Source organism: Microcaecilia unicolor, chromosome 9 (genome assembly GCF_901765095.1).
Source record: "Microcaecilia unicolor chromosome 9, aMicUni1.1, whole genome shotgun sequence".
Taxonomy (NCBI): domain Eukaryota; kingdom Metazoa; phylum Chordata; class Amphibia; order Gymnophiona; family Siphonopidae; genus Microcaecilia; species Microcaecilia unicolor.
The window spans coordinates 71,910,109-71,933,030 of record NC_044039.1 but is presented as its reverse complement, the minus strand read 5'-3'; the positions used below and the strand labels follow the sequence as shown (position 1 = coordinate 71,933,030).

Below are 22,922 nucleotides of genomic sequence, written 5' to 3'. Positions count from 1 at the left end.
GAAAATGTCCTCATTTGTCATGTATTAAGTACTGTACTAATATCCCTAGTTACAGTGTTTTAGAGCCATGAAAGCAAACATAAAAAAAAACCCAAGGATCTAAAGAAGACTCCTGTGGCCACAAAGAAGGAATTCTCTTTAGCAATCCTGTGCTTTTTTTTTCTTTTATAAAGGACTGTAGCTTTAGTAATCAAAGGACTCAGAGCACAAAAAGGAAACATCATTAAGAACAAAAAAAAAATTCAAAGAATGTGAACTAAGATTTGAAACAGAGTTAAAATAACATAAGAATATCTTCCCTAATAGAACAGCAATTATATACTTACAAATTATGGTGAAAGTGGGGGGAGCGGGGGGGGGGGGGGGGGGGGGGAGGGCTAGGTACTGTTGATCAGACAGATTTCTCTTTTCTTATACTCTTTTAGCACTATTCCTGATCTCCACTTATTGAGGACAATTTCTGGGCTACATTATAATAAAACTTGGAGCAAGAAAAAATACAGCGCTCCACTAAACGTCGGGGTTACCAATTTTGTACTAGTCTGCGCTTTTGTTTGCTATTCTCTAAACATCTTACAAAATATTATACAAAAATTGGACAAGAATCAGAGAATTAAAAGTCTTTTATTTCTTACTCACCAACACAGCATCAGACATCAGTTGCGCAAGTTGTAACAAACTTACAAAATTTAACATCAATACCTCTGTTAATTATAAGTAATCAGACTAATTATATAAAGAAGAGAAAAAGGAGGAAGAAAAGTTTATTCCTCATACAAAGGTCACAGAACAAAGAAAGAAAGAAAGAAAGAAAGAATGAATGAAAGAAAGATTCTTAGCTATAGAGAATTAGTTTCTATGAAGGGGGGAGAGCACCCCCTTCGGGGAAAAAATAGGCCATTGGACGGATCTGAAACTCTTTCCAAGCATGCCTAGTTTTTCAGAGTTTCTTTGTCTGCAGCGTGGTTTTATAGACTGTGGTGAGCATCCACCTCTCCTCTACCCTGGACCAATCATAGGTGCTGCATATGTGCTGGAGATTTGTAATTGGGTCTTTCATATGTGCTGGAGGCTTGCAATTGGTGTCCTTGCCATACCTCTTCTCTGTAAATTACATTTGTAACAAGTTATATCAGGCAGCTGAGTTGCTAGGGCAACGGGAAGCACCATCAGAGTTTGTGACCAGCCAGAAATTCCTTCATGTAGCTGACCATAAAGAAAGATGGGGGATGGGAAATAGTGCAGCATACCTGAAGTAGAACTTTATAGCTAAAAAATTAAATTAAATGAATGACCATGGCATTGTAATTAACCAAATCTTCATTCATGTCTTTTTAGTATTTATTTATTTATGCATTTATTGTAGAATTGCGATCTATGGGGCCATATGTAGTTAAGCCATGTTGGTTGTAGAGATGAAAGAAGCAGAAGTTTTTCCACTAACTTTTTCAAAACGTTTTGACAAACAACCAAAAGCCTCACTTCCCCTAAATCCCCTGGCTTATGTCACCAGCTCAAAGCAAGATCACCATTTTCTGTCCTGCATTCAGAGAAGGTGGCAGCTTCAGAAAGTTACTTAGCTGAAGTCCAAAACATATAAAAGAGAAATCTAAAGATTAAGATAGGGCTCTGACAGAGACTAGCCACAAGGTTCTGTTTCAGTATTAGAAAAGAGTAAGTTTTATGGGCCCTGCTGCAGATAACTCGAGCTAAGCTTTAGTAAACAAACCCCCAAATTTTCAGATGACAATTATTCAAAGTTGTTAAATCACAAGCAGATTATGAGAAAAAAAACAGGAGGGGCATTTCAAGACTGGAGCATCCAGATGGGAGATGAAATTTCATGTGAATAAATTCAGAAGTGATACACACAGGAAAAAATAATCCCAAATGTAGTTATGTGATGCTACGTTCCATATTAGAAGTCATCACCCAGGAAAAGGTTCTAGGTATTATTGATGATATATTTATCATCCTCTGCTTAGTGTGTGAGAAGACAGTCAAAAAAAGCAGTCAATGTTAGGAATTATTAGGTATGGAACAAAGAATAAAACAGAATATCAAAATACCTATATATCCTTCCATTATATGATCCTACCTTGAGTACTGTGCACAATTCTGGTCTTGCATCTCAAAAAATATATAGATGGAACTAGAAAAAGTATAAAGAAAGGCAACCAAAAAATTATAAAGGAGCTGGAACAGCTCTCATATGAAGAAAGGCTAAAGAGGTTGTGGCTCTCCAGCTAGGAGAAGAGACAGCTGATAGGAAAAAACAGATGTTTACAAATACACCAAGCTACAAACTAGGAGCACATATCACAGGACCCCCCAATTACTCACATCGGAAAAGCATTCAGCATAAGGAGATCTTTTTAACATATTTATAAATGATTTAGAGATGGGAGTAACTAGCGAGGTAATTTAATTTGCTGATGACACAAAGTTATTCAAAGTCGTTAACTCACGGCAGGATTGTGAAAAATTACAGAAGGACCTTACAAGACTGGGAGACTGGGGGGCTAAACGGCAGATGACGTTTAATGTGAGCAAGTGCAAGGTGATGCATGTGGGAAAAAAGAACCCGAATTATAGCTATCCAGCTCATTTTCGAAAGTGATCGCCGGCCATTTTCCAACATAAATCGGGAGATGGCCGGCAATCTCGGAAAAGCAGCCAAATCGGTATACTCGAAAGCCGCTTTTTTGGCAACATCGCCACTTTCCCATCACGTCGCCGGCCAAAGTTCAAAGGGGCGTGTCAACGGCAAAGCGAAGGCGGGACATGGGCGGGCATGGGCGTGGCTACCAGATGGCCAGTTTTCGGCGATAATGGAAAAAAAAAAACCGGCAATAAGCAGTATATCACCGGATTTACTTGGTCCTTTTATTTTCACGACCAAGCCTCACAAAGGTGCCCCAAATGAGCAGATGACCACTGGAGGGAATGGGGGATGACTTCCCCATACTCCCCCAGTGGTCACCAACCCTCTCCCATACTAAAAAAAATAAAACTAAAAACCTTTTTTGCCAGCCTGTATGCCAGCCTCAAATGCCGTACCCACCTCCATGACAGCAGAATGTGTTGTATTCTCCGACAGCCTTTCCCTGGTTGCGATGTGGCTCTCGTGTGAGTTTGACACCTCTTCTGTTAGGTGCCCTGCAGAGTCACATCAGCAATGCATTGTGGTGGGTGTAGGGTACTGGGCTCTACTCCCATGGTGCTTTTCCCCCCTGCTAACTGGGTCAGAGTGTGCCCTGTTTTGTTTCCGATAGTCCATGAGGTAGTGGCCATTTTTGTAAACCAGTTTTAGATCCCTTTCATGTGTTAGCCACGTTAGAGAACGTTATTACCTTGAATGTGGCTGAAAGAGGGCATTGTACACCATTGTGCCAGCTCTGACCTACTGCTAATCTCAGTACCAGGGAGACGCTTTGCCAGTGGAGCACAATCTCTGATCTGCAGTTAACTGTGAGTAAACGTGCTTATTCAAATAAAGGACTTTTTCAAAGAGATTACTCTTCAGGTGTTACATGGTGTGCCAAGGTTATACAGCAGCAACAAGTCCTAGAGGCCTGCGTGTATGCAGGTCCCTGGAGCACTTTTAGTGGGTACCGCAGTGCACTTAAGGCAGGCGGACCCAGGCCCATCTACCCCTACCTGTAACACTTGTGCTGGTAATGGAAGCCCTCCAAAACCCACTGTACCCACATGTAGTTGCCCCCTTCACCCCTAAGAGCTTTGGTAGTGTTGTACATTTGTGGGTAGTGGGCTTGGGGGGAGGGGGGCTCAGCACCCAAAGTAAGGGAGCTATGCATGTGGGAAGTATTTCTGAAGTCCACCGCACTGACCCCTAGGGTGCCCAGCTGGTGTCAAGGCATGTCAGGGGGACCAGTGCGCTACAAATGCTGACTCCTCCCTCGACCAATTGCCTTGGATTTCGCCGGGTTGGAGATGGCCGGCATATTTTTCCATTATCGCTGAAAAACAAACCCGGCCATCTCAAACCCGGCGAACTCCAAGGCATTTGGCCGGGCTAAACCTTATTAGCGAAAAAAAAGGTGGCCGGCCATCTTTTTCGATAATACGGTTCCGGCCAGCTGTAGCGCCGCCGCCAACATAGATCGCCGGCGATCTATTTGGCCGGTGAAGTTTGATTATGCCCCTCCACGTCATGCAAGGTTCCACGTTAGGAGTTACGTACCAAGAAAGGGACCTGGGTGTCATCGTCGATAATACACTGAAACCTTCTGCTCAGTGTGCTACTGCGGCTAGGAAAGCGAATAGAATGTTGGGTATTATTAGGAAAGGTATGGAAAACAGGTGTGAGGATGTTATAATGCCATTGTATGGGAAAATTAGGTTCTTACCTTGGTAATTTTCTTTCCTTTAGTCATAGCAGATGAAGCCATTACGTATGGGTTGTGTCCATCAACCAGCAGGGGGCGATAGAGAGCACTCAAATTTCACAGTGCCACATGGTCAGCTAGCTCCACTGCCTCTTCAGTATTTGAAGCTTCCAAAGCAGTATAACAAACCGCAATGGGAATAAAGCGAATGCTACATACCTGTAGAAGGTATTCTCCGAGGACAGCAGGCTGATTGTTCTCACTGATGGGTTGACGTCCTCGGCAGCCCCCTCCATCGGAAAGTTTACTAGCAAAGGCCTTTGCTAGTCCTCGCGCGCCCATGCGCACCGCGCATGCGCGGCCGTCTTCCCGCCCGAAACCGGCTCTAGCCGGCCAGTCCAGTATGTAGCAAGACAATACACTTCAAGGGAAGAATCAACTCCAAAGGGGAGGCGGGCGGGTTTGTGAGAACAATCAGCCTGCTGTCCTCGGAGAATACCTTCTACAGGTATGTAGCATTCGCTTTCTCCGAGGACAAGCAGGCTGCTTGTTCTCACTGATGGGGTATCCCTAGCCCCAGGCTCACTCAAAACAACAACCATGGTCAATTGGGCCTCGCAACGGCGAGGACATTAAAGAGATTGACCTAAAAAATTTACCAACTAACTGAGAGTGCAGCCTGGAACAGAACAAACAGGGCCCTCGGGGGGTGGAGTTGGATCCTAAAGCCCAAACAGGTTCTGAAGAACTGACTGCCCGAACCGACTGTCGCGTCGGGTATCCTGCTGCAGGCAGTAATGAGATGTGAATGTGTGGACAGATGACCACGTCGCAGCTTTGCAAATTTCTTCAATAGAGGCTGACTTCAAGTGGGCTACCGACGCAGCCATGGCTCTAACATTATGAGCCGTGACATGACCCTCAAGAGCCAGCCCCGCCTGGGCGTAAGTGAAGGAAATGCAATCTGCTAGCCAATTGGATATGGTGCGTTTCCCTACAGCCACTCCCCTCCTATTGGGATCAAAAGAAACAAACAATTGGGCGGACTGTCTGTGGGGCTGTGTCCGCTCCAGGTAGAAGGCCAATGCTCTCTTGCAGTCCAATGTGTGCAGCTGACGTTCAGCAGGGCAGGAATGAGGACGGGGAAAGAATGTTGGCAAGACAATTGACTGGTTCAGATGGAACTCCGACACGACCTTTGGCAAGAACTTAGGGTGAGTGCGGAGGACTACTCTGTTATGATGAAATTTGGTGTAAGGGGCCTGGGCTACCAGGGCCTGAAGCTCACTGACTCTACGAGCTGAAGTAACTGCCACCAAGAAAATGACCTTCCAGGTCAAGTACTTCAGATGGCAGGAATTCAGTGGCTCAAAAGGAGGTTTCATCAGCTGGGTGAGAACGACATTGAGATCCCATGACACTGTAGGAGGCTTGACAAGGGGCTTTGACAAAAGCAAACCTCTCATGAAGCGAACAACTAAAGGCTGTCCTGAGATCGGCTTACCTTCCACATGGTAATGGTATGCACTAATTGCGCTAAGGTGAACTCTTACAGAGTTGGTCTTGAGACTAGACTCAGACAAGTGCAGAAGGTATTCAAGCAGGGTCTGTGTAGGACAAGAGCGAGGAGCTAGGGCCTTGCTGTCACACCAGACGGCAAACCTCCTCCATAGAAAGAAGTAACTCCTCTTAGTGGAATCTTTCCTGGAAGCAAGCAAGATGCGGGAGACACCCTCTGACAGACCCAAAGAGGCAAAGTCTACGCTCTCAACATCCAGGCCGTGAGAGCCAGGGACCGGAGGCTGGGATGCAGAAGAGCCCCTTCGTCCTGCGTGATGAGGGTCGGAAAACACTCCAATCTCCACGGTTCTTCGGAGGATAACTCCAGAAGAAGAGGGAACCAGATCTGACGCGGCCAAAAAGGAGCAATCAGAATCATGGTGCCTCGGTCTTGCTTGAGTTTCAACAAAGTCTTCCCCACCAGAGGAATGGGAGGATAAGCATACAGCAGACCCTCCCCCCAATCCAGGAGGAAGGCATCCGATGCCAGTCTGCCGTGGGCCTGAAGCCTGGAACAGAACTGAGGGACTTTGTGGTTCACTCGAGATGCGAAGAGATCCACCAGGGGGGTGCCCCACGCCTGGAAGATCTGTCGTACCACACGGGAATTGAGCGACCACTCGTGAGGTTGCATAATCCTGCTCAACCTGTCGGCCAGACTGTTGTTTACGCCTGCCAGATATGTGGCTTGGAGCACCATGCCTTGACGGCGAGCCCAGAGCCACATGCTGACGGCTTCCTGACACAGGGGGCGAGATCCGGTGCCCCCGCTTGTTGACATAGTACATGGCAACCTGGTTGTCTGTCTGAATTTGGATAATTTGGTGGGACAGCCGATCTCTGAAAGCCTTCAGAGCGTTCCAGATCGCTCGCAACTCCAGAAGATTGATCTGTAGATCGCGTTCTTGGAGGGACCAACTTCCTTGGGTGTGAAGCCCATCGACATGAGCTCCCCATCCCAGGAGGGACGCATCCGTGGTCAGCACTTTTTGTGGCTGAGGAATTTGGAAGGGACGTCCCAGAGTCAAATTGGACCAAATCGTCCACCAATACAGGGATTCGAGAAAACTCGTGGACAGGTGGATCACGTCCTCTAGACCCCCAGCGGCCTGATACCACTGGGAGGCTAGGGTCCATTGAGCAGATCTCATGTGAAGGCGGGCCATGGGAGTCACATGAACTGTGGAGGCCATGTGGCCCAGCAATCTCAACATCTGCCGAGCTGTGATCTGCTGGGACGCTCGCACCCGCGAGACGAGGGACAACAAGTTGTTGGCTCTCGCCTCTGGGAGATAGGCGCGAGCCGTCCGAGAATCCAGCAGGGCTCCTATGAATTCGAGTTTCTGCACTGGGAGAAGATGGGACTTTGGGTAATTTATCACAAACCCCAGTAGCTCCAGGAGGCGAATAGTCATCTGCATGGACTGCAGGGCTCCTGCCTCGGATGTGTTCTTCACCAGCCAATCGTCGAGATATGGGAACACGTGCACCCCCAGCCTGCGGAGTGCCGCTGCTACCACAGCTAGGCACTTTGTGAACACCCTGGGCGCAGAGGCGAGCCCAAAGGGTAGCACACAGTACTGGAAGTGGCGTGTGCCCAACTGAAATCGCAGATACTGTCTGTGAGCTGGCAGTATCGGGATGTGTGTGTAGGCATCCTTCAAGTCCAGAGAGCATAGCCAATCGTTTTGCTGAATCATGGGGAGAAGGGTGCCCAGGGAAAGCATCCTGAACTTTTCTTTTACGAGATATTTGTTCAGGGCCCTTAGGTCTAGGATGGGACGCATCCCCCCTGTTTTCTTTTCCACAAGGAAGTACCTGGAATAGAACCCCAGCCCTTCTTGCCCGGGCTCAACCGCATTGGCGCTGAGAAGGGCGGAGAGTTCCTCTGCAAGTACCTGCTTGTGCTGGAAGCTGTAAGACTGAGCTCCCGGTGGACAATTTGGAGGTTTTGAGGCCAAATTGAGGGTGTATCCTTGCCGGACTATTTGCAGAACCCACTGGTCGGAGGTTATGAGAGGCCACCTTTGGTGAAAAGCTTTCAACCTCCCCCCGACCGGTAGGTCGCCCGGCACTGATACTTGTACTGCGGCTATGCTCTGCTGGAGCCAGTCAAAAGCTCGCCCCTTGCTTTTGCTGGGGAGCCGCGGGGCCTTGCTGAGGCGCACGCTGCTGACGAGAGCGAGCGCGCTGGGGCTTAGCCTGGGCCGCAGGCTGTCGGGAAGGAGGATTGTACCTACGCTTACCAGAAGCATAGGGACCAGTCTTCCTTCCCCCGAAAAATCTTCTACCTGTAGAGGTAGAGGCTGAAGGCTGCCGGCGGGAGAACTTGTCGAATGCGGTGTCCCGCTGGTGGAGAGACTCTACCACCTGCTCGACTTTTTCTCCAAAAATGTTGTCCGCACGGCAAGGCGAGTCCGCAATCCGCTGCTGGAGTCTATTCTCCAGGTCGGCGGCACGCAGCCATGAGAGCCTGCGCATCACCACACCTTGAGCAGCGGCCCTGGACGCAACATCAAAAGTGTCATAAACTCCTCTGGCCAGGAATTTTCTGCACGCCTTCAGCTGCCTGACCACCTCCTGAAAAGGCTTGGCTTGCTCAGGGGGAAGAGCATCAACCAAGCCCGCCAACTGCCGCACATTGTTCCGCATGTGTATGCTCGTGTAGAGCTGGTAAGACTGGATCTTGGCCACGAGCATAGAAGAATGGTAGGCCTTCCTCCCAAAGGAGTCTAAGGTTCTAGGGTCTTTGCCCGGGGGCGCCGAAGCATGCTCCCTAGAACTCTTAGCCTTCTTTAGGGCCAAATCCACAACTCCAGAGTCATGAGGCAACTGAGTGCGCATCAGCTCTGGGTCCCCATGGATCCGGTACTGGGACTCGATCTTCTTGGGAATGTGGGGATTACTTAATGGCTTGGTCCAGTTCGCAAGCAATGTCTTTTCAGGACATGGTGCAAGGGAACAGTGGACGCTTCTTTAGGTGGAGAAGGATAGTCCAGGAGCTCAAACATTTCAGCCCTGGGCTCGTCCTCCACAACCACCGGGAAGGGGATGGCCGTAGACATCTCCCGGACAAAGGAAGCAAAAGACAGACTCTCGGGAGGAGAAAGCTGTCTCTCAGGAGAGGGAGTGGGATCAGAAGGAAGACCCTCAGACTCCTCGTCAGAGAAATATCTGGGATCTTCCTCTTCCTCCCACGAGGCCTCACCCTCGGTGTCAGACACAAGTTCACGAACCTGTGTCTGCAACCTCGCCCTGCTCGACTCGGTGGAACCCCGTCCACGGTGGGGGCGTCGAGAGGTAGACTCCCTCGCCCGCATCGGCGAAGCTCCCTCCGCCGACGTAGTCTGGGAGCCTTCCTGGGAGGTGGCCGCGGTCGGCACCGCACGCGGTACCGACGTCGGGGACCTCAACCTGGGCGATGGGCCAGCCGGCGCCACGCTCGACGGTACTGGAGGCGCAAGCACCGCCGGTACCGGAGGGGTAGGGCGCAACAGCTCCCCCAGAATCTCTGGAAGAACGGCCCGGAGGCTCTCGTTTAGAGTGGCTGCAGAAAAAGGCTGAGAGGTCGATGCAGGCGTCGACGTCAGAACCTGTTCCGGGCGAGGAGGCTGTTCCGGGCTGTCCAGAGTGGAGCGCATCGACACCTCCTGAACAGAGGGTGAGCGGTCCTCTCGGTGCCGATGCCTGCTGGGTGCCGAATCCCTCGGCGACCCAGAGCTCTCGGTGCCGACACGGGGAGGAGACCGGTGTCGATGCTTCTTCGACTTCTTCCGAAGCATGTCACCGGAGCTCCCCGGCACCGACGAGGAGGACGTAGAATCCATCCGTCGCTTCCTCGGGGCCGAGACCGAAGAGGGTCGATCCCGGGGGGGCTGTACCGCAGGAGCCCTCAGGGTAGGAGGAGACCCACCCGAAGGCTCACCGCCACCAGCAGGGGAATGGACAGCCCTCACCTGCACTCCTGACGATGCACCTCCGTCCGACGACATCAGCAGACGAAGTCTCGGTACCACCGACGTCGATGCAGTCGCCCGATGCCTCGGCGCCGATGCAGAGGTCCAATGCCTCGATTCAGTCGATGGAGCGGCAGCCAAGGAAGATGGTCCGGACGCTGACGACGTCGATGCACTCGATGCCTCCGGTGCCGATGCCGACGAAGAGCCCGAGAACAAAACGTTCCACTGGGCTAATCTCGCTACCTGAGTCCGCCTTTGTAACAGGGAACACAGACTGCAGTTCTGAGGGCGGTGCTGGGCCCCTAGACACTGAAGACACGCAGAGTGCCTATCAGTGAGCGAGATTACCCGGGCGCACTGGGTGCACTTCTTGAAGCCGCTGGAAGGCTTCGATGTCATGGGCGGAAAAATCATGCCGGCGAAATCAAAAGCCGAAATGGCGAAAATTGAAGCACCAAAATTTAAAGGGAGAAAAATCTCGTCCGAGGCCAAACTAGGCCTACCCCGACAACGAAAGAAAACTTACGGGGCAAAAGCTGAGAAAATACGGGAAGGGCAGAAAACCAGAAAGGGTCTTCCGGAACACTTCCGGAGCGCTTCCCGAACTTTTTTGTAAGAAAAACAATGAGAAAACACGTCGAAAAGGACGCGCGAGGTCGACTCTCTGGGGCACGAACGGCGTAACACGACCGTACCGAGCGCGGACGAAAGAAGACTGGCCGGCTAGAGCCGGTTTAGGGCGGGAAGACGGCCGTGCATGCGCGGTGCGCATGGGCGCGCGAGGACTAGCAAAGGCCTTTGCTAGTAAACTTTCCGATGGAGGGGGCTGCCGAGGACGTCAACCCATCAGTGAGAACAAGCAGCCTGCTTGTCCTCGGAGAACATGAACTTTCCTCACAGCGAACGATGGCCCCATAACAAGGGCATGAACTCAAAGGAGGGAATGAACACATCCTCCTGGAGGGAATAAACTCGTCCTCCTCTTTGTATTTATGGAGGGAATACACACATCCTCCTGGAGGGAATGAACTCAACCTCCTATAAGTGAACAAGAATCCTGAAGACTGTTTTCCAACTTTCTCCCAAGGAAGGATTAGAACTTCAGGAAACAAGAACAGAACCTGAAACAGATTCACATCATACAGGGAGGGCTCATGGCTTCATCTGCTATGACTAAAGAAAAGAAAATTACCAAGGTAAGAACCTAATTTTCCCTTCCTTGTCATCAAGCAGATGAAGCCATTACGTATGGGATGTATCAAAGCAATCCCTATATAGGGTGGGAACAAGTCACACCACACGCTAGCACTTGTGCTCCAAAACGCGCATCCCTCCTAGCAGCCACATCCAGCCTGTAATGTCGGGCAAATGAGAGCTTCGAAGCCCATGTTGCTGCACTGCAAATCTCATGAAGAGAGAGTGCTCCAGTTTCAGCCCAAGAGGAAGAAATCGCTCTTGTAGAATGTGCCTTAAAGGCTAAAGGCGGAGGCTGGCCAGCAAGCAGATAAGCTGAAAAGATAACTTCTTTGAGCCAGCGGGCAATACTACTACTACTACTACTATTTGGCTTTAGACGCTGGAGACCCTCTGCGAGAACCTGATAGTAAAACAAACAAATGATCAGAGGTCCTGAAAGAATTAGTAACTCGCAGATACTGCAACAGAGTCCTCCGCACATCCAACATGTGCAACTGCCCAAAGGATTCTGGAAACTCCTCCTTAACAAAAGAGGGTAGAAAAATAGGCTGGTTTAGGTGAAACGCTGAAACCACCTTAGGCATGAAGGAAGGCACGGTATGAACCGTGACCCCAGACTCTGAAAATTGCAGAAATGGGTCTCGACAGGACAGCGCCTGGAGTTCTGACACCCGTCTCGCCGAAGTAATGGCCACCAGAAAAACGGCCTTTAGTGTCAAATCTTTCTCTGAAGCTTGCCGTAGCGGCTCAAAAGGAGAACCCTGCAGAGCCTTCAAAACTAGCCCCAGGTTCCAAGCTGGACAAGGTGCCCGCACGGCAGGACGGAGCCGAAGCACCCCTCCAAGAAACCGTGCCACATCTGGATGAGCAGCTAAAGACACGCCTGCAACCTTACCATGAAGGGAGGCCAATGCTGCCACTTGTACCCACAGGGAATTATAGGCAAAGCCTTTTTGTACACCATCCTGCAAAAAGTCCAGAATCGGCGAGACAGGAGCCGCATGGGTGTGATCGCTTTTGAAACACACCAAGCATCAAACTGGCGCCAGATCCTGGCATAAGCCACGGAAGTGGACTGCTTGCGAGCCTGCAGGAGAGTGGAAATAACATTATTGGAATAGCCTTTGCCTCTCAATTGTGCCCTCTCAATAGCCATGCCGTAAGACCAAAACGGCAGGCGTCCTCCATGGCCACCGGTCCCTGCGACAACAGGTTCGGTACCAGAGGTAAAGGAAGGGGAGCCTCCACTAGCATCTGTCGGAGGTCCGCATACCAAGAACCCCTGGGCCAATCCGGGGCGATGAGAACCACTTCTCCTGGGTGAAGCCGAATCAACAGGAGCACACGCCCTTATCAAGGGCCACGGAAGGAACACATACCAGAGGCCCAGAGGCCAGGGTTGAGCCAAGGCATCCAACCCGGCTGAGCGAGGATCTCTCCGTCTGCTGAAAAGCACGGGACTTTGGCAGTTGAGCTTGTCGCCATAAGATCAATTACGGGCTTGCCCATTTGGCACATATCTGCAGGAATACTTCATCTGCCAGTTCCCATTCCGCTGGATCGATTTGATGCCTGCTTAGATAATCGGCTTGCACGTTGCTCTGACCTGCAATGTGAGCTGCCGACAGAAACTGTAGATGCAGCTCGGCCCAGTGGCAAATCTGTTTGGCCTGCGCGGCCAGCGCTCTGCACTGAGTGCCGCCTTGTCAGATTATGTAGGCCACTGTTGTCGTGTTGTCCGACATCACTCTGACAGCCAATCCTTCCAGGGTCACTTGAAAGGCCAGAAGCGCCTGAAACACTGCTTTCAACTCTAGGCGATTGATGGACCACTCCAACTCAACGGGTGTCCAAAGACCCTGGGCATGCTTCCCCTTGCAATGTGCCCCCCAGCCCTTCAGGCTGGCATCTGTCACCACTAGGCACCAATCGGGGAGTGCCAGCGGCATTCCTTGCCGCAGCATGCTGTCTGAAAGCCACCACTCCATGTTGAATCAGGCCGCAGGGAGCCAAAAGAGAGTCTGCACTGATAATCCTGAGATACTGGAGACCATCATTGAAGCAGAGAATACTGCAGAGGTCTCAGGTGCGCTCTCGCCCAGGGCACCAAATCCAAGGTGGCCGTCATCGATCCCAACAGCTGGACAATGTCCCAAGCTCGCGGGCGGGGCATCCTCAGGAGCAGACGGACCTGATTCTGAAGCTTGCACCGCCTTTGCTCGGGTAGGAATACATATCCCGAGTCTGTGTCGAACCGTGCCCCCAAATATTCTAGAGATTGTGAGGGGGGTCAGGTGACTTTTGGCTACATTGACAACCCAGCCCAGAGATTGCAGTACTGAGACCACTCTGGCTGTAGCTTGATGGCTCTCTGTTGCGGAGTCCGCTCTGATGAGCCAGTCGTCTAGGTACGGGTGAACCCAGATACTTTCTCGCCTGAGAAAAGCAGCTACTACCACCATTACCTTGGAAAAGGTTCGGGGAGCTGTGGCAAGGCCAAAAGGCAAGGCCCGAAACTGGAAATGTTTTCCCATCACCGCAAACCGCAGAAACTTCTGGTGCGGGGGCCAAATTGGAATGTGCAAGTAAGCTTCTTTCAGGTCCAGAGACGTGAGAAACTCTCCTGGCTGTACCACCGCAATGACGGAGCGCAGGGCTTCCATGTGAAAATGTCGCACTCTTAGGGACTTGTTTAATTCTTTTAAGTCCAGAATAGGGCGAAAAGACCCACCTTTTCACGGCACCACAAAGTAAATGGAGTAGCGGCCGCAGCCGAAATCGGGGAAACCGCCCCAATGTGAATCAAGCCTTGTAAGGTCTCCTCTACCGCCGCCCGTTTGGCGGCAGAACCGCATCGGGACTCCACAAACACGTCTCTTATCGGGGCATCGAATTCTATTCGGTATCCTTCTCTGATCAGGTCCAAGACCCACTGATCTGAGGTAATCTTGGCCCACTCCTCGAGAAAGAGGGAAAGACGTCCTCCTATAACAGGAATCGAGGAGGGGGCCGACGCACCCTCACTGAGAGGGTCGTCCTTGAACTCCAGGTCTTGAGCCTGCTGCTGCGGAACGTTTGTCTGAGCGAAAGGAGTTCCTCTGCTGAAAACCAGCCACGAGAAGTGGACCCAGCAGAATGCCCCGGGTGGTACCTTCTAGCTTCACGGAATCGAGGTCTATAAGAGGAGTGAACCGCCTGACCCTTGGAGGGAGGCCGTGGCCTATCCTCGGGTAAGCGCTGGGGTTTAGCATCTCCCAGGCCTTTCACAATTTTCTCCAACTCCTCACCGAACAGAAGGCCTTGAAAGGGCAACTTCACCAACCTTTGCTTAGAGACCATGTCCGCCGCCCAATGCCGTGGCCACAGAATACGGCAAGCCGCCACTGCTACAGTCATCTGTTTAGCCGAAGCTCTGACAATATCATAAAGGGTGTCAGTCAAAAAGGACAAGGCCGACTCCATTCGCGGAGCCACTTCAGACAAGGGCTCCGCTCCATCACCGGGCTGTTCCACTGCCGGTTGCAACCATGCCAGGCAGGCTCCAGCAGCATAACAACTGCATGCAGACGCCCGAATAGTAAAACCAGCAATTTCAAAGGACCGTTTAAGTGCTGATTCCAGTCTACGGTCTTGCATGTCCTTCAGGGCAACACCTCCTTCAACCGGGAGGGTAGTTCTCTTTGTCACAGCTGTGACTAGGGCATCCACCTTAGGCATTGCAAAGCGAGCCAAATGCTCCTCACTCAGAGGGAATAATTGCCCCATAGCCCTGGAAACTTTCAAAGGTCCTTCGGGGTCAGCCTACTGAGCTGAAATAAGCTCTTGGATGGAGTCATGCAAAGGAAAGGCTCGAGCAGGCTTTTTGGTACTTGCCATCCTCGGATTTCCAGAGGAGGCCACGCCACTCCCAGGATCTTCAATAGAGAGGACCTGTAAGACAATCTGAAATAAGCGCTGGCAGCTCCTCGCGGTGGAAAATCCTCACCACGGACGGATCATCTGGATCCAGTGGCACCTTCTGCACCTTCCTCTGTTTCCTCTGGCCACGAGGGCCTGCCAGACCCCTCAGAGTCACCACATCCTGAACACGGTGGGGAAAAGGGGGGTGCGCCACTCTCTGAAGGGGAATTTACCCTTCTGCGCTTCTCTTGCAGCCAACTATCAGGGAAAAACGCCTCAGAGGGCAATCCCAGGCCTGCATCCACCGGAAGGGCAGTAAGGGGGGCTGTAGAAAACCCCTGTGGCTGAGCTCTTTTAAGCATATATGCATTATGAAGCAATAATACAAAGTCAGGGGAAAAAAACTCGCCCTGGGCACCCGGTTCCAGTCCGGGGCTAGTAGCTCTTTGGCCAGCCTCAATTCAAGGGCCCCCTCCGGTCTCCAGACCCTCCGCCTCAGCGGGAGTCGCGCCATGTGGTGCTTTCAAAATGGCGCCCGCTGCCAGCTCCACCGAGCGGGAAGAATCATCGCTCGCCATGCTCGGGCCGGCTCTTACGCCTGAACAGCACGTTTTACAGAGCCCCGCTGCTGATCTGTGCTTGCCACACTTGGAACAGCGCTTAACACTCTCTGCAGCCATCGCCGAAAAACGGCGGAAAATTCAAAATGGCAGCTTTGCGCCAAAAATGTCCCGATCGCGGGCCCTCCCCGGAGGAGTCAGAAAACACTCTTACCTCACTGGACCGAGTATACAAGCTTCGGTCATGCAGTAGAAACTGAAGAAAACCTCTTGCTTTTTTCTTTTTTTTTTTTAACGCTGTGAGGAAAGTAGAGAAAACAGCAAAAGAGGCAATCAAATCAACTCCAGAGGTACAGAACAGTGGGAAAGGCAGGGAAAGGCGAACCAATGTGCCTGCATCCACCAAGTATAGAGTGGGAAAGAGCAGGGAAAAGTGAAACTAATGTGCTCACATCGACTGGGGGGATGGGTAAGGCAGGGAAAGGGCTAACCTATGTGCCTTTAAAGTGAAGCTGCTATAGCTTCTAACACCCACGGCTAACAACTGGCAAGCCAGGAGCCACCCCCAGGCAGAGTTTTTAAGGAGCTTGATCAAGCTGCAACCACCCTGCTTGGGCAGATAGAGAGTACTGAAGAGGCAGTGGAGCTAGCTGACCATGTGGCACTGTGAAATTTGAGTGCTCTCTATCTCCCCCTGCTGGTTGATGGACACAACCCATACGTAATGGCTTCATCTGCTTGATGACAAGGAAAGTGTATGCTGCTTTTCTCTTGCTGCTCTACTCTCCTCTATGCTTGGCCACTGGCATCACCCTAGGTTTAAAACACAAGAACAAAGTACCTGGGGTAGTGCCAGTGGCTGTGCAAAACAAGAAAGCACAGTGGTGAGAGCAAAATTGAGCCAGTGCCTCACCTGACTCAAGCCTTGAGCTGGCCCTGCTTAGCTGTATGACTGATGTCTTAAACACTTACAATATGCAGTTAGGATAATCCAGGATTTAATTTTCTTTGCACGGCTTCAACTTCAAAATCTCTGCATTTAGAAGGACAAAGGGAGCAACAGCTGCTTGTAAAATAATGACTTCCAAGTTCCATGTTCATATCATATTCTTACCTTCTTCCCATCCATGCTATCTGTAACATAGGAGATCTTTCGTCGAACATAAAACAGCATGTCATCCTGCCGAGGAGCCCATTTCTCCATAAAATAAGTAGAATACATCCAGGTCCAAAATACGATACGATCATCTTTAAAACATCCTAAAAAGGACAGAGAAAATATGATATAGGAGGAGCTTAGATTTTATATATCAAACTGGCTCCGAATTTGCTTTTTCTGACATAGTAATTAAAGCAAATACAGAAATAGTTTCATAACTTTTAAAACAAAATGACAAAATGGAACAAAAAAGAGGGATCCTGATGTTCTCTTAGATCATCTCCAAAGCAGCTACTTGATGTTCCATTTTTTAGGCAGGTTCACTTAGAAGACTATAGATCTTCTATATTTTATGTTAAAAGCCCTAAATTATGTAACAGCTTGCCTACTGAACTTCGGTCCTTGTAGAATATTGTTCAGTTTAAGAGAGAATTCAAAACCTATATGTTCATTCAAATATATGGATCATTAGTCTAATACTGTATTGTTTATCTTTAACTTGTAGTATGACGTGGTTTGGTATTTCTTTTATATTACATGATTTTGTTTGTATTGTTATATTTTAATTTGTATATAATTTTGTTCCCAGCTTAGAATGACTCAGATACAGCGGGCTAGAAATAAAGTTTTATTATTAACTCCAAGAGCATCAACGAAAGAGTGGAGATGACCAAAGAGCCAGTGTAGCCTAAAGTTTCTTCAAAAAAAGGAGTCCTTTAGTGAAAACAGTTCACAAAATATATGTCGGAAGGCACATTACTGCTAAAAGGGACTCAACACGTGCCACGTTTTGGTTTTTCTGCCTGATTCAGGAGTCCAAATCTAAGTCTAAACAAGAAAAAATAAAAAATAATAGAAATTTTAAAAAATAATAGAAATTTTAAAAAATATATAGGCATTTGTATAAATAAGCATAAATGAAACATAAAAAACTAGCCAGGCTAAAAATATGGAGACAGCTCAACAACATATATCCAAATGAACTTTAAAAAAAACCCAAATGCAATAACATGAACAAAATTTAAAAATATTTTAAAAAATCTTTTGAGACATCAAAGGGCACACACTTGATCTTATCTCACACAAACTTTCAACAGACCAGAACCTAATAATAACAGATACAAAATCAACAGAAACACCCACTAAACTTATCCCTACATTGGCGGAAGAAGGGATTGCACCAAATACAGGAACACACATCCTACAGCACAAGAGGTCAAGTAGACACGAAAACATTCTGGCAACAGATATACAACGAGCACAAACAAACTCCATATATTACCTCGTGGAATGGGATAAAAGATGCAAATGCATACTAGATGAAATAGTACCCTTACGTACAAGACCTTCACGTAAGCATAACTCGATACTATGGTTTAATGATGAACTCAAAAAGCTAAAAAACACAATCCAGGAAAATCGAACAAGCATGGAGAAAAACAAATGACGAACACACACTCAACACATGGAAACAATAATAAAGAAAATACAAATACGCAATAACACAGACCAAAAGATCATACTATAAAATTAAAATAGGGACAGATTACAAAGACACGAAGAAATTATACCAACTCATGAACAAACTCCTAGACACCAACTTGGTCACTACATCGAATACAGACATCCCATCTGCAGATAAACTTGCTAAGTATTTCAATGAAAAAATTGCAAACCTACGCAACACGTTACCTCAGGACAACACTGACATCGAAATCTTCCTTAATGAGTTGGACCCAACCACTAGAGAATACCCAGCTGACAGAACCTGGTTAAAATTCGCCCTCCTTACACAGTTGCACAGGCGATCAGCAGGTTCTCCAATACTCACTGTAAACTAGATACCTATCCCAACTACCTAATGAAATCCACCCCTGACCGCTTCATAGCAGACCTCACATCCCATCTAAACTACATACTCCAGCAAGGTCTCTTCCCTAAGGAAAATGGCAATATCCTACTCACTCTGATACCAAAAGACACCAAGAAAAAAACAAATGAAATCACTAACTACTGTCCAGTAGCATCCATTCTGTTGTCAGTCAAACTGATGGAAAGCATGGTAGCCAAACAACTTACAGATTATATAAACAAATTCTCAATATTACAAGAATCACAGTCAGGTTTTCGCCCCCTCCACAGCACAGAAACAGTACTAATCACTCTTCTAGCCAAATTCAAGCAGGAAATAGCAATTCGACATGTCTAGTGCATTCGACATGCTAAACCATAATATATTAATAAGATTACTAGATAAGCTCGGGATTGGTGGAAACATACTTAGCTGGATCAAGGGTTTCCTAACCACAAGAACATACCAAGTAAAATCAAACTCAAACATATCACCGTGGAAAGCAGATTGCGGAGTACCACAAGGATCACCACTATCACCGATCCTCTTCAACCTAATGATGACCCCACTAGCCAAGTCCTTATCCAACCAAGGCCTGTATATATATGGCCACCCTTGCTCTCAGTAAAATACAGGTCAATGGCTCAGGCTAAAGAGCTAGGCCTCTACAAGCAAATGGCTCATAATAAGAGCTGGGCTTCTCTTAAAAATCCAAAGTCATCTCCGATACAAAATACATTTTTCGGCAGCACAACCTGAAGAGTCATGAAAGATGTTTTGGGCTAATGAAAGTAGATAAGGGGGTAGATGTACGTAGTTAGAGAGTACTCAGAGGGAGGGGGAGCTGAGAATAGCTGAGAAGAGCAGAATGACCGATGAAGTCATCTCGCCACCTGTGCTTTGCACCCCTTTTGTGTATAGTTGGAACCTGGGACCTAATGAAGTCACCCTTATCGGTTCCTTATCAACTGATAAGGGATAGCAAGTTCTGCTGACAAAGCTGGATCCCATTGGAATCCATTGGGTTGAGACAGTATAAAGGAAGCACCCCGAGAAGTGTAAGATGCAGAAGGAGAGACAGAGAGAGAGAGACAGACGCAGATACAGAGGCAGATGCAGATGCTGATGGAGGAGAGAGACAGAGTACCACCGAGAGCTGATGTGTCGTGTGATTCTGTTCCACTGTATGATTGACTGAATTGCTAGTATCCTCATTATTGGGTAATGTATCAATGCTAATTAATACTAATAAACTATATCTCTTTAACTAATTAAAACTGGGTTCCTCTTTAATTACAGACTTAGCTACGGCTGAGCCTGTACTGAACTGCCATGAGCAGATTCAAGGTTGGGAAAGCTAGATATTTGGAGGGCATATGTAACTTTGCCCAGAGAGATGAGACGGGCCACTGCTTCCGCTGCCTGATTAGCAAAGGCAGATTCTGAGAAAATAAACATATTGGTAGCCAGAGGATGGTTACTCCCTCTTGGGCTTCGAATCTGCCTTTGTAAATTTATATAAAATTGCCCGAAGAGCTGTAAGTTCTAAACCCTTTTTCTCACATTTTTTAATATCCTTATCCTGGCCCTCGAAACTGCCATTTCTTTCTGTAGCTTTTAAAAGTTTTCCCTAACAAGTGCTGTAGTTCACTATCTCAAGGACATGAGAAACTGGGAAGCTTGCCCACTTTAGCTGCCTTATCAGTCCAGCACTGCTTCGGCAGAGGAGGCTCTACAGTTCACTTTTAAAAGTGATTTTTCCCCCCCTTTTCCATTCGTTTTTTGTCCCTGTTCTATGCTGAAGTGGTACAAGTTAAACAGTCATTTACACAGGTATTCTTTTTAACTTCTCGCTGTCTATCCTCTGTCAACTGTATTGCTCCTAAATCCATCTAACTAACTCCCTCTCTTATCTTTTTCATATCTTTCAACTCCAGTTTCATCTCGAAACTGGTACAACTTTTTTTTTCAACATATTCTCGACGGTGGACTTATGCAAGGGTCCTTCCCTTAACGCCGATGAGATTTATGATTCCCTATCTCTAGATTTTCAGTCTGCCTCCTTCGGCAGCACTTTCTGATACACAAACAGCCTTCCCCTGGCTGCGGTCCCAAATTACCAACTTTAGCTGGGTTAATTTTTTTTTTTTTTTAGTTAGCCAGTGCCAATTACTGGACACTGTCCCACCCTTTGTAGAGGTTCCGGACTTATTATAGTCTGTGTGGGTTGCTGCACTTTCCCCAGTACTAATAAAGGGAGTAAGAAGCACCTTCTAACCTCTACCAAGGTACTTTTGAAGGTTTTAGGCCTTGTGCAGGACAATTTTTTGAGACTGGCCATTGCACAGTACATTTTCTTTGTCTTGTTTCTGGGCAAGTGGCCAACCATACATTGTTTACCGATTCAGCCCTGCTTGTGCTGTCTAAAGACACTCACTGAAGCAGGATAGACACGCTGATTTCAAACACACTTTTTACTGTCTTCTTACAGAGCTGTGGGTTTCTCTTGAGGTCTCTCTTTATTACAGAGAGCTGTTTGGACCCTATGTCCCTTGGTGAATACCCATAGGTAGTTTTTTTGGCGGTTGCCCTTATTCAGGTACTATAATTTTAGCTGACCATTACGTTTTTTTTAATAGGTTCTTTTTTGTTCACCGGTCTACAGTTGGCCGAGAGGTTTTATATTGGTCAAGGTGACCAAGAGGCATATTTTCAAAGCACTTAGCCTCCCAAAGTTCCATAGAAACCTATGGAACTTAGCCTCCCAAAGTGCTTTGAAAATAAGCCTACAAGAGTTCCAGTTTAATACTGAGGGATATTTTTGTATTCCAGTCTAAATTGACTGAGGGTTATTCCGGTTCTAGGTGTGGAACTGAGGGTTATTATTTTCACCGGTCTATAGTGACTGAGAGTTTGTCCAGTCCAGAGAGGCTGAGGGTCCAGTCCAGTGAAACTGAGGGTCAAGTCCAGTGACACTGAAGGTCCAGTTCAGAGTAACTGAGGGTTTTTTTTTTTTGTCCAATCTCCTGACAGAGGTTGAGGGGTTTTTTTTCTTCCGCTTCCAGGTGAACCGCGGTTTTTTGTAATACAGGTAACCTTTAGCCACCCTGTCTTAAGTGTCTTGTGATGGATCCTGAGTGTACTCTCAATAAGTGGACGCACTAATTGATGGGCCAGGTTTAGACCGCGGGGTTTTGCTAAGTACCTTGACTATTACAAACACATATTGAGAATTTTTTGTTTGAGTGCACATTGCAATTTTCTTTTTTATTTTTGTCCGGTTCAGCTAAAATTGTACCTTTATGGAATTGCCCTAGGTAACCTTTTCTTCTTACTTGAACGTATTCACAGGCCTCCTTGGGTGAATGTGGGGTATCTGAATAGCCCTCTTTTGTGAAGTCTCCTTGGAGAACTGACAGCTCTGAAGACAGGTAAGTATACCATTTACTTCCATTTGTATTGTGATTGATTGCTGAAACACCTTTAGACATAGTGCCAGTTCTGTTGTATTATTTGTACTGTTGCCACACTATCATATAGCCCTGCACATAGTTGCATCACATAATTTGTGGTACCCTTTGGGCCTCACACCTTTCTGCCATGTCCTCGCCCTTAGACACAGTCCTGAAGTTCTTTCCCAACAAAAAGAAACCCCTTACTCGCATTTGTGAGAAATGGTTTAAAGTGTGGAATGCCAATGATAAGACCCTTGATTGGCCTGCCACCGGTTCCTTTGAGCCTACTAAATTGCGTGCCTTAATTGCCTATAATGACTCCCGTAAAACAGGGAAGTCCAGAGATAAATATCTCAATGCCATAAATAAATTTATCCTTATTGGGGAACAAGAAGACAAGACCAGCCTTCTGCTCACTGCCCAAACCCCAGCACATCCACCTGTGGATGCCACTGCACCCACAGCTCTCCCTTTATATGAGGGGACTCCGCCCCCATATGAGGCTGGCTTTCTGAGAAACTTTTAACCTGCGGCATAGCTGTTGGCTATATGCCCATACCCCCCCCCCCCCCCCCCCCCATATCCTGAATCCCACACCTGCTCCACTCCTTCCTTCCCAGCCCGTCACATTAAACCAGCCCACCATGGTCCAGATCTCCGGTACGGTAGATCTGTCGCCTGTCCCGGCTCCTGTCCTTCCCGGTCTAGGACCTGTTGTTCCAGCCACCATCAACCCTACCATACCTCCACCTGTTGTGCCAGGTGTGGTTGCCCCTGCTAGCCCTCCACCTGTTATGCCAGGTGTTGCCACCTCTGCCATTCCTACAGCCGCTGTTCCAACTCCTAGCATCCCTGCCATTCCTCCACCTGTTGTTTCAGGTGTTCCCACCTCTGCCATCCTTCCCCCTGTTGTTTCAGGTGTTCCCACCTC

General features: G+C 48.3%; 1 protein-coding gene across 2 annotated transcripts in view; it reads right to left on the bottom strand.

The window, feature by feature from the left end:
• Window positions 1-22,922, bottom strand: part of KIAA0930 (KIAA0930 ortholog) — a 434,726-nt gene that overhangs the window by 355,398 nt on the left and 56,406 nt on the right. For both annotated transcript variants that reach the window (XM_030213831.1, XM_030213830.1), the window contains exon 2: window positions 16,640-16,785. In XM_030213831.1, coding sequence (XP_030069691.1) covers window positions 16,640-16,785 — 146 coding nt within the window. The remainder of the gene's footprint in view (window positions 1-16,639; window positions 16,786-22,922) is intronic.